We start from the raw sequence: 11,809 nt of genomic DNA, 5'->3' as shown, positions 1-11,809 counted from the left end.
TTTTTGAAACATTTTGATAATTTGAAGAGTCAGAGTCCAAGTGTTAACAATTTGTGAGGCTACTTACAAAACGACTGGCAGTTTAAGAGGCTAAATTGTAATTTTTTTTTTTATTATTTTCTTCTTCTTTCTTCTCTTTTTCTTATTCTGTTTTTACGTACTCTTTTGAGAAATCATAAGAAAATATATTATTAGATTCACGACCAACATGATGGCTTTACAAATCTATGAGATATGATCTTAAGGGTGTACAATGGTTCGGCTACTTAAAATCGAATTTTGTAAGTATTAAATCTGTTAAAGTATTGATTAAATGATTAAATTTATTTATTTCTATTCACTTAAACTTTTGGAATAAGTAGTGATTTAACATGGTATCAGAGTCAAAAAGTTGAGTAATTCTACATGTATATTAAATGTCCATAAAAAAAAAAAATAAATAAATAAGGTGACTTTTAAACTTTTTATACAAGTAGTAGTTTAACAGAATCCCTCTCAAAAGGTTTTTAGAGGTATCCAACCACCCAATAATTGGATTGAGGGGTGATAGGCTACCCATACCAATTTGTTTTTTTAATAATTATTTGAGAGTAAAATTATAATTTTATAAGAACTTTCTCAGAAAAGTGATATGATTTTGTACGAAAATATTATTTTATTACAGAGTCATACTAGAGAGATTTATTTGTTATAATGTAATCATGCTATTTAACAATTTTTTTTTAAAATAAAAAAAAAAAATACACAAGTTAGATTACTTAATGCAATGGCTTGACTACTTTGGAGTTCTTTTCTCTTCTTTATTTATATGGAACACATACGCTATGCAATGTCATGATTTAAAAGTAAAAATTACGATACTATTTTCCAACTAATTTTAAATCATTTCCGTATCACCATGAGATATAAAGGTCTGGTAACATCATCATGTGAGACATGTTTGTTAACTTGTTTTAGAGGGCCTTTCTTTTTTCTTTTTCTTTTTTGAAAAAATATGTTTTGATGTGATATAGAAGAAAAAAAAAATGTTTTTATAATATTAGAAGTATTTTGTATTTTGGTTGTTCGTTAATATTTTTGTTTTGAGAAATATAAAACAAAAGTTTTAACGAATAGAGCATATGATTTTTTATGCTCATATTCCCATTATAACACATGTTAATGCAAAATAAGTATGAAAGAAAAATGCTTGAAATACTGCAACTTGTACTACAACTCATTTTATAAACTCACGAGACAGTTTAGAGTATTTTTTGATTTTTTTTATTTTATGATGAAAAAATTAAGTAGCAAAACTTAAAATATAGATTGAATTTTTTTAGTAGCTGACATGATAAATACTACGTGGGTTATCAAGTCAGAAGTTTATAGTAAAATTCACAAAGTCAGATTTATCATTTTTTATGTCCTTGCTCCACCCATGCCCCAACCCTCCACCACCATTGGCCTCTGCTGCTTCTGCCGACATCTTTCACTACCGCACGTGCACACATGCACATTCATGGCGCGCGTGTGTTGCACACGCCACCATCTCCTTTTGATCCACACGTCAAATCTATGACTCTCCTGCTTCTTTTACACCGGATCTCCATAGCTAGAACCCTCTTTTGGTCTATGGAGATTCAGATATGGTTGCAGTTTTGTTTTGGTGTCCACCAAGCATCCTTAATTGGGTACCTTCTTCATCGGACCCTAGGATGGTGCTTCTCTTCGTTGGATCCAATCCAACCATCTCCAATGCTTATTTTGTGGTTCTCATCTTCAGTTACTGTAGCAAGACTTGTGATATCAAATTTGCTTCGGCTTTGCTTCTTCAAATCGTCGGTTCTAGCCGCCAATTCAATGGGCCAGGTGATTTATTTGACCTACTCCTAATGGTTTCTTGAATTTTTTTTCTGTGGTTGTTGTTGGGATGCCAGTCCCATTGTTTATTTTCCTTGTAAATTGTAATATTTCCCTTCTCATTTTTCCATATTGAATAGATAAATAATTTATTTTTTAAAAAACTCAATGATTTCAAAATTCCAATGGATCTACAATGAACAAATAATATGAATTAAAAAATCACAATTCAAATTTTGGAGAAAAATCAATTAGATCAGAAAAAAAAAAAACAATGAAATCAAAAATTCATATTCTCAATCAAGATTAAAACTGAATTCTTTAAGAACCAAGTAGGAGTCATTTTTTAAGGTCGGCAGGTTGCTTGGTAGTTGGGATTCTTGTGTGCAGACAGTATAGCATACGCGGATAAACTGCGAAGTGTTATTTAATAATAATACTTTAATTATATCACTTTAAACTTCCTTAATTATTTGATTTTTGTGTGACGTCCACCCGATCCCTTTTGAATAATGATCCTATGCAACTCTTAAGAATTGCAGGGCCTCTTCTTTTAAAAATAAACCTCCATGATTTTGGCACGTCATTCATCGTTAACAAAAACATAATTTTTTTTTCAAAAGAAAAAAAGAAAAAAGAAAAAAACCTTCTTATGCCAATCATCCAAATAAGGTGGTTAAACCAACACGGCAAAGCCTTCAAAATGGTTGGGCCCACTAAAGAGCCACCCTCTTATGATTTTGGGAGTGGTCGGCCACTCCTTTAAGCTTCTAATCAGATTATCTTTAATGTTTTTTTATGGAATCCGACCACCTTATTTGGGTGATTAGTTAAAAATCTATTTTATGAATATGTGTATATATCAAAATGTATGACATGTCAAAATTAACTATGACCATTCATTTTAGATGAACGGTCACAATTTTAAGAATTATAGACCCTTATAATTCTTATAAGGGATTCCTCACTGTTTCATGTCATCCAATTGTGAAAAGCACTCCATTAAAGAAAAAAAAAAAAAAGGTAAGCATACAAGGCTATCTGGGAGAAGTAGGTAATAAAGAAAAACAAGTGGTTTTTCTTTAATAATTCATTTGTTTAATAGACTATTTAACAATACATTTTTTTATAAGACAACTACGAGAAAGTTCCCTAATTATTTGATTTTTGTGTGACATCACTCGATTACCCAATTAAAAAACCATATAACTTTAATATAATAATAATAATAAAAAATTTGAAATTGAAATAAAGCTATTGAAGGGGGCTCCTACGCACTCGAAATAGAAAGCTATCAATATTCTATGATCTTAAGTTGAAACAATCCAGTGTATGATTAAGAAGGCCTACCAAGTAAGTTAAAGTTACTACGAAATTAACCTACGAAAATTTTCTTTGAATTAGGTTAACTCTACTATTATTTTTTTATATTTTTAGGTTAAATTCAGTCTATTAAACTATATATTAGCATTTAATCTCCATATGTATTTTTAATATGAGAATAACTTTAACAAATACATGGTGTAAGTCAAATTGTCTGGCCCAAAATGCTCTTTATGTTTATTTTTAAAAAAAAAAAATTAAAAATTCAGACATGAGTATTTTTGTAAATTCCGTTAAATTCTGACCAACTCCTAAATCTTAACAATTTTTTTTATTTATTTTTCTTCAAAAAAGTGAGATTTTTTTGAGAATTTTGACAGAATTTAACAAAAAATTTCAAAGGAGAGTTGAAATTTTAAAATAAGTTTTGAAATATAGATAACACACTTTTTAAAGTTTGTGTATTTTTTTGCAAAAATAATGAAAGATCAGAAATTATAAGTTTAGTTTTTTTAAAATTAAATGAAAAAAATAAAATAAAAATGTACGACTCATTTTTGAAGGAAAAGTTTATCCAACCCAACGTTTAGGCCCAAATATGAACGGGATGACCTTCACCCGCTTTTAAAGTAGTTAGCAGTCATTGATAATGTAAAGTAACTTAAAACTTGAAACCCTAGTTTATCAAGTAGCCTGCAAAGCAAGTCTACTATGAGCACATTCTGAACTGTGAACGTGATAGAAACTTTCACAAAACCAATTACTGTTGAGTGTTCAATTGGGCCTAGGATACTCCGATGCCTATCCATGTGTACACCAAGCCCTCACACAACTTGTTTCTTAAAGGTTGTGTGCATGGTAAGGAAAATGGTAGAAAAACTCTCCATGCACAGCATGGGCAGATATATTGAGCTCAACCCCAATGTGTCTTATGAGAGTGCCCCTGTTGTACATGAGGAGTGTAGGAATCACTCCCCGCATGGTAATTGATTGCAGTAGGGTGTCCATTCTTGTTCGTGTGTAAAATTTGAGTCATGTCGAAATATAAAATTATATACATCAATTATAATCTGACCTATTTAATTAAACAGATCAACATCTTCAATCTTAACCTGCTAATTTCGTGTTTGGTTTATGTCGAATTAGCGAGTCATGTAAAAAATTATTAATTCTAAATGTCGCGTGTTGAGTTCGGGTCATGCTGAGACATTAATATAATACTATATAGGTCAACTATAACCCCACTTATTTAATTAAACGAGTCGGATCCTACGATTATAACCTATTAATTTCGCGTTAAATTCATATCAGAATCATGGATCGTGTAAAAAATTGTTGGCCCAACTACATAGCAAACAAAGAAATGACGGTGCAAACCAAATCAAGAAATTATTTATAAAAACTTGCACATAGAACCAGCGTTTATTAGATTGAAACATCAGGTTAAAGAGTCGCACAGCATGCAAGCTTTAGTATTTGATATTACACAGCAATTAGGATGAACACTGATTTATCCTTCCAAACGACTGGCATCCTCTCACATTTAGTCTTTCTCACTCCACCCCAAGTCAAAACATCCAGCTTACATCAACTTTCACATGGTCGGCCTCACATTAAGACGAGATGCTAGCTTCTGACCCAGAGATTTATCAGCCTGTAGGAAATGCCAGCAGGAACATCAAATCAGCAAAATATTACAAATTCACTTGATGTTACCATTCGAATTTTGAGCCTCCAATTATCACAGCTATAATTTTTGAAGTAACAGAGAGAAAGACCCACCTGAGACCAGTATGAGATCCAGATGCTGCGGATCTCGTGGGTGACACGTGGGTCCGATAAAGCGTCAACCCATCGGCAAATATAGCGCTCTTGTCTGGAAAAAGATCACGAGAGAAATGCAAAACAATATTTATTTATAGTTAAAATGATATCTATTGACACCTGTATAAGTCATAAAATAAATTTATTTATATTTATAGTTAAGACAATGGAGGAACACAGGTACCTGTCTGGTGCCCAGGATCTGTATCTCTCTCCTGGTTGTTTAAAGTTGTTCTCCTTCTCAATCATGCACTGCATTAACCAACAAATTCAGTGTGAACTCCAAAACAAATCTTTCCATGTTTCTTCATCAAACCATCTGCTTAACTTATGAAGTAAAATTTGGGAAATAAAAATAAAAAATTCCAACTTTCCTGTCAGTTGAGGAAAGGAGAAGGAAATGCAATTTTCTTTTCTTTTCATGTTTCTCATAATGCTATTAAGAAGACTTAAGCACTAGCTGTACTGTTAGAATTAGATGATCTCATCCAGGCTTAGTCAAACAAACAAATGCACAAGGCTCAAACAATTGTGACAATCACCAGTGAACTCATTCAACAACCCCATATGCCAAAGTTACATTTAAACAAAAGACAGATGCAATTGATGAACACTTACCTTTTCACGCCTTCCATTGAGGACAACAGGGGGAACGGGGAATCTCTCAGCGTGACGAACAGGATCATATCTCGAGGGGAAGTAATTGACCTAAAAGTTAGCATCATAGTGTCTATTCAGAAAAAATCTCCATGAATTAAAAAGCTTAAAATTGTGATACCATCTTAGCATAATAGTATCTTACACCATTCATGGGTATAAGCCACACTATGGTTGCATACAAGTCTTACAGACTAAAAGATGCAGCAACCAGCTTACGTACCTCCTCATCCCTGTGAATGAAATTCATGAAACCCTCATGGTGATTGTTGTGATGAGCACACTTAGGAGCATTAGCTGGGAGCTGCAGGTAGTTTGGTCCAAGACGGTGCCTCTGAGTATCAGAATAGGAAAAGATCCGAGTCTGGAGCAACTTGTCATCTGAGTAGTAGACACCAGGAACCACAATGGAAGGGCAAAATGCAAGCTGTTCATTCTCTGCGAAGAAGTTGTCGATGTTCTTGTTCAAGACCAAGCGGCCAACTGGCTGCAGGGGCAAAATGTCCTCAGGCCAGGTTTTGGTCACATCAAGTGGGTCAAAGTCAAATCTGTCCTCATGATCAGGGTCAATTGTCTGGATGTACAGTTTCCACTCAGGATAGTTGCCAGCTCCAATTGAGTCATAGAGATCCTTCGTGGCATGGCTATGATTAGCTCCTCCAACCCTAATAGCCTCTTCCTCCAACAAACACTTGACTCCACAAGTGGGTTTCCAGTGGAATTTCACATAATGCACTTTACCAGCCTTGTTGATCAGGGTGTAGGTGTTAACACCTGCACCTTCCATGTGCCTGTAATCTTGTGGAATACCCAGATCATCAAATAGGAATGTAAACATGTGTAAACTTTCTGGATGGTGAGAGAAGAAGTCAAGAATCCTCCAGTCCTCCTGGATGTGAGACTTAGGGTTGGGTTTGAGAGCATGGACCATGTCTGGAAATTTCATACCATCACGGACAAAAAATACAGGGAAATTGTTTCCCACTAGATCAAAATTACCCTGAGCACACAAGAAAAAGGTCAAGATATGAACAAAACTCCTTGAAATCCCATTAACCTTTACAGATAATGTGAAATCAATTCAGTCATATGTACATAAAATTATAGGTTGATTTATTAAAAAAAGCAACCACTAGTTAGAGGAAAATTTTTGCAACTAGATAAAGCCCGAACATTTTCTTGAAAAATAACTGAACATGCTTTTAAAAAAACCATTTATTGAAGCCACCTAAAAACACACATCAGCCCCCCCCCCCCCCCCCCCAAAAAAAAAAAAAAAAAAAACTTTCAGAGATGAAAACTAGTACAAGGTGCTGTAATCAGTGGCTGTTTGTATTTTGTTGCCAAAGCCCCCCTCGAGGGGCTGCTACATTCATCATCAAAAATATCCATCAAATTTGCTCCCGATATCTTCACTAGAAAAAACATATCCATTAAAGTCACCGCATTGATATCATCCAATATTGAATGAACCCTCAAAAAAAAGAATGAACCCTCACCTCTCTGGTGTAAAACTTCACTGCAAAACCACGAGGATCCCTCAAGGTTTCAGGGCTACCACGCTCATGGATAACAGTGGAGAAACGGACTATCACAGGTGTCTGAGCTCCCGGGGCTCGCAGGAAATCAGCACATGTAAGGTGAGATATATCATGGGTGACCTCAAAGAACCCCTTCGCACTGGCTCCCCTGGCATGTACAACACGTTCTGGGATCCGTTCCCTATCAAATTGTGCAATCTTCTCCACCAGATGATAGTCCTCAAGAAGAATTGGACCTGTCAAACAGAAACATAGTTCAAATCCAAAATACTGCTTCTCAACTCCATTTGTTTGTGCAGGAAAAAAAAAATAAAAAAAAAAAGAAGAAGAAGAAGAAGAAGTTAAGACAGTATTTTTTATTATATTTTTCCCTTATGCCTTTTTAGAACATAAGAATACAGAAATAAATTCCCAAGATGAAACAAAAAAGGTATGTCAACCTGGAACAAGCCATATCCTAACAAGACATAAATCAGATTCTTCCATTGTGCTCCATTCAGGGACATTTCCCTATTAAATCTATAAAGCAGCATGACTTTTCTATCAGTACCAAACTCATTCTTTTCATCTAACCTCATCTTTGCAATTCCTTGAATCCGAAGCCAATACTCTCTTATGCAAATAGCACACCAACCCTATTTTTTTCTCTTTATGAAAAGTAGCGAGAAATACAAGGATAAATACATACAAGGCGTACTAAAAAAAAAAAAAAAACCCCCAAGAAAACAAGATATAAAAGAAAAGAACAAAAAAAAAAAAACATTAGAATGCAGAGTTAATATTATGAATGTCGTGATATCCCCAAGAAGAACAACAAGAACTCCATTGAGGATCAAATGATCTGATGTGAAGCATTATAGCTAAAGTGAATAGTCAACTTCAGAAAACTGTCGATAAAACAAAACCAAAAATACCTAGTTCAGAAAGGTCGAAATTTTCAGAAAAACCCAACACTCAAGTATTGCCAAAAGTAGCCATAACAAATTAACAAATATCGCCGACAATAACAACCACCACAATAGCAATAACAATGAGAAAATATTACACACAGTGGAAATGATGGTGAAGATGAATTCTCAAGAGAATAAAATGGGAGGTCAGGCAAATAATCATGTCCGGATGCTTTATAAGGAGTAAGATTAATGAAGATCTTTGCAGGAGCTGGGGCTTTCAAGCTAGTGTGTTTGGAGTTGGTGAGATTGTTTGTTGAAGGAGGGGTTTGGCTGTTTCTTTTGTTACAATGATTGGTTAGTGAAGATGTTTGGCTTGTATAGGTTCTTCTAGGAGTTCAGTAGAGCATGTACAGATTGGATACTATGCTGTTTTAGTTTTAGTGTTCAGGAAATAGCTGTATTCTTGGAGTTTGGGGTATATCCGAATTGCATTGTAATACTTTGCTGATATATGATGTTTTACTCATTCGTCCAAAAAAAAATAAAAAAATAGTGAAGATGAAATAAGCAGCAAATTTCACGAGCACCAGAAGGAACAATTCTATTCATATTTGAAAACCCATTTGAAATGGATTCAAAGATTTCAATCCAACAAAAAAATCATCACAAAATAAATTTAATCAAGCATTCCAACATTCAATAGACAATTATTACGATAATCCACATAACAACAACAAAAGCCACGTCAACCATTCAGAAAAACTAACACAAATCACAGCCAAAATACCTCTGGATCCAACTGTCAAGGACGCGTTGTTGTTCCAAACCGGAGCACCGGAGTTGGTAGTCCAGAAGGGTGAATTGTATGCACTTGAGGGACGGTACTGCACTCATAAAAAAACCACACAAACATCATATTCAGCAATAGCTCTTAGCTAACCAAAAACATTAATACCCAACAAAATCACTACCCGAAACGATAAACGAACTAATTTTTTTTTTCAGAAAAAAAAAAAAGGAACCAAATTCAAGCCCAGAAGAATTACAAAATTTGGAATTCAAAGCTATCAAAGGACGATGGAATAGGATTCCAAATCGAACCCAAGCTAGAGTACCTTGTAGGGATCCATGGCGCTAGGCGAAAGAGAAATACAGAGAGAGAGAGAGAGAGAGAGAGAGGAGGTTCGGCCTGACAGAAATTGCCGTGTAAATCAGAGAGCTATGTTTAGTGGGTTGGGAATATTTATAGAGACGTCCGAGAGGCTCGCGCTTTTATGATCTTTTTTCTTTTTACTGTTCATTTTCCTATGTTGGGTTCATGCTAATCTTATCAACGAAAAATGCGGCCCGATAAATTACAAAAAGCAATCTCGCGCATTGTCTATTTTTCTCTCCCCCAAATTCAGAATGGATTTTCTATTTTTCACTTTTTTTTTTGGGGGGCAATACTTTAGATTACTTCATTAAATACGAACGAGATTTTTTTTTTTTTTTTATTAAGTTCACAGTTTAAAAATGTAGCACTAAAAGTAATCATGATGGAAAATAATGGTGTATAATTTTTTTTTACATGTATAATACATATACTATTGCAAACAAAAAAAAAATCAATTTTATAGTGCAAATTAAATTTTACGAATTTAATAATGTATATATTATTATATAGTAAAGTATCATGTACATCATTCATTATATGCAACAAAATAAAATTTGATCCATAAAATAATTTATTTTCATTTTACTTAAATTAGAGTGGAACCTATTTCAATACTATTCTTCAAAGTGAAATTGAGATAATCTTATTACTATTTTTTATATTTTTCAGATTTTTTTTTTCTCTTGTAATATTATGATGGGACATAAAAGTAAAAATTGAGTGTTTTTTGAAAATTTTGTGCTCTAGGTTGTTTATTAATATTTTAATTTAAAAAATACAAAAAAAGAAGGAAAAAGTATTATAATACTAAAAAAAATCATATTTTGTTTGTTCTTCTAAGCATTTTTGATATACAAAATGATTATTTTTTGTCAATGGCTTGAAATTCTCGCCAAGTATTGACGCGGGCCCCACTGTTATTTATTTAGGACGATAAAAAGTCATATATATATATATATATATATATATATGTAGTGGTGGTGGCAATTTATGTTGAAGTTGAATTAAATATTTGAGAACGTCAGGAAGTGATGGTTCCTTATCCTGGTTTTGGTGGCTTCTTATAATTTATTAATAGCCACTTAGACATGGGCCACTGCAATGACGCCACGTTTGCAGAAAGGCCTTGAAACGTGTGCTCAAAGCAAGAAAGGCCACAAAACTATGATCCGATATGCTTCGCAAATGCCGTTTCGGTTTTGGATTTTACGGGAGAGTGTGTGTGAAAGCTTCTAATATGCCGATAAGATTCGAATGGGCCACGCAGGTGAGCTGAGCCACGAGTCTGACTGTTGGGCCCAGCTGATTTTGTATTTTTATTCGGTCGGTCTATCTGATATTTTACGTTCTACTTATTTTTATTTTAATAATTAAATTTGATTGTACTTGACATGACAATGTCACGTAGATATATGTTAGTTTGCAAGTTAATGTTGTACTTGACACGTCAGTTTCTAGATAATTAAATTTAGAAAAAAAAAATACGAATATTTCTCTCAAACTAGTACTCAATTGTCAATATTTCTCTCAAACTACCAATTGTTTCAATATTCCTATCAAACTATCAAAAAATGTCAATATCTCTTAATAAGACAACAAAAAGATAAAAATGATCCTAAATTTTTTTAATAAAACCAAAATGTCTTTATAAATTCGAAGAAAAAAAAATTAAAACTAAAACTAAAAGATTAAAAAAAAAACAATTTTTAAATAAAAACTAAAAACGAAAAATTTAAAGAACCAAAAGTTTTTTCCAAAAAAAAAATAAACGAAAAAATAACTGAAAATTATAAAAATAATTTTCTTTTTAAAAAAAAGGAAAAAAAAAAATAAGAAAAACCAGATTTTATTTTTTGTATAACTTTTCGTTATTTTGTATTTTTTAAATAATTTTTTAGTTTTTTCTTTTTTAAAATTTTAATAATTTTATAAAGGGTGTTATTGTCATTAGGGGGGACATTAACATTTTTTTGGTAGTTTAAGGGGGAGAAATTGACACAATTGATAATTTGGAGGGGACATTAACAATGAGGTAGTACTTTGAGAAGGTTATGTGTATTTTTTCCTTAAATTTAATTATAGTTGACGTGATAAGTGCGATGTGAATTGCTACGTTACTTTATAAGAGGTGTAAAAAAAAAAAAAAAAAAAAATTAGAAAAGGATGTTAATATATCTACATGGCTGCATTTGGATCATGGAAATGCTATCTTGTGTGGAAGAACAGGAAATAGGCGGCATTTTTGTGTGGGAAAGGCAGAAAAGGGAGTCATTTTCAACAACTTTCGTCCAAGGCATTGAAACAATGAAAATCTACCACGTCGCTGCATGGCCTGTGGCCTGGGGATTTTAAGTGTTTGGATTTGGAAACAAATATTTATTCTTTTCGGGTTTTTAAAAAACCCGCCCACTCGCCCAAAACTCGAATTTTGACCCGAATTTTACACCAATTCAAAGTTGACAACCTGTTTAATGGCTGGGACCCACGCACAGGACAACTTGTCTCAAAAAAAACGTGTGGGTCCCACATTTAAATAATAAAATAATACAAATTTCAATAAAAAAATAAATTAA

At 33.2% G+C, this 11,809-nt stretch overlaps 1 protein-coding gene across 1 annotated transcript; it reads right to left on the bottom strand.

Moving 5' to 3' along the window:
* Positions 1-4,529: 4,529 nt before the first annotated feature.
* Positions 4,530-9,346, bottom strand: LOC133870063 (catalase isozyme 1). The gene is made up of 8 exons (XM_062307106.1): positions 9,196-9,346; positions 8,868-8,964; positions 7,146-7,423; positions 5,870-6,646; positions 5,608-5,697; positions 5,174-5,241; positions 4,948-5,041; positions 4,530-4,819 (listed from the first exon to the last, which is right to left on the bottom strand). The coding sequence occupies exons 1-8, from the start codon at positions 9,208-9,210 to the stop codon at positions 4,760-4,762; spliced, it is 1,479 nt and encodes a 492-aa protein (XP_062163090.1). The 5' UTR covers positions 9,211-9,346; the 3' UTR covers positions 4,530-4,759.
* Between the last annotated feature and the right edge of the window lie 2,463 nt (positions 9,347-11,809).

The sequence above is a fragment of the Alnus glutinosa genome, chromosome 6, assembly GCF_958979055.1.
Source record: "Alnus glutinosa chromosome 6, dhAlnGlut1.1, whole genome shotgun sequence".
In the NCBI taxonomy this organism is placed as follows: Eukaryota; Viridiplantae; Streptophyta; class Magnoliopsida; order Fagales; family Betulaceae; genus Alnus; species Alnus glutinosa.
This window is presented reverse-complemented; position numbering and strand designations above follow the sequence as displayed.

Bases quoted from the DNA above. Each gene is read 5' to 3' on its own strand.
- LOC133870063 (XM_062307106.1), bottom strand. The intron at 6,647-7,145 runs GTGAGGGTTCAT...TTGTGTGCTCAG, and splicing joins TGAAGTTTTACACCAGAGAG to GGTAATTTTGATCTAGTGGG. The intron at 5,042-5,173 runs GTACCTGTGTTC...ATCTTTTTCCAG, and splicing joins AGATCCTGGGCACCAGACAG to ACAAGAGCGCTATATTTGCC.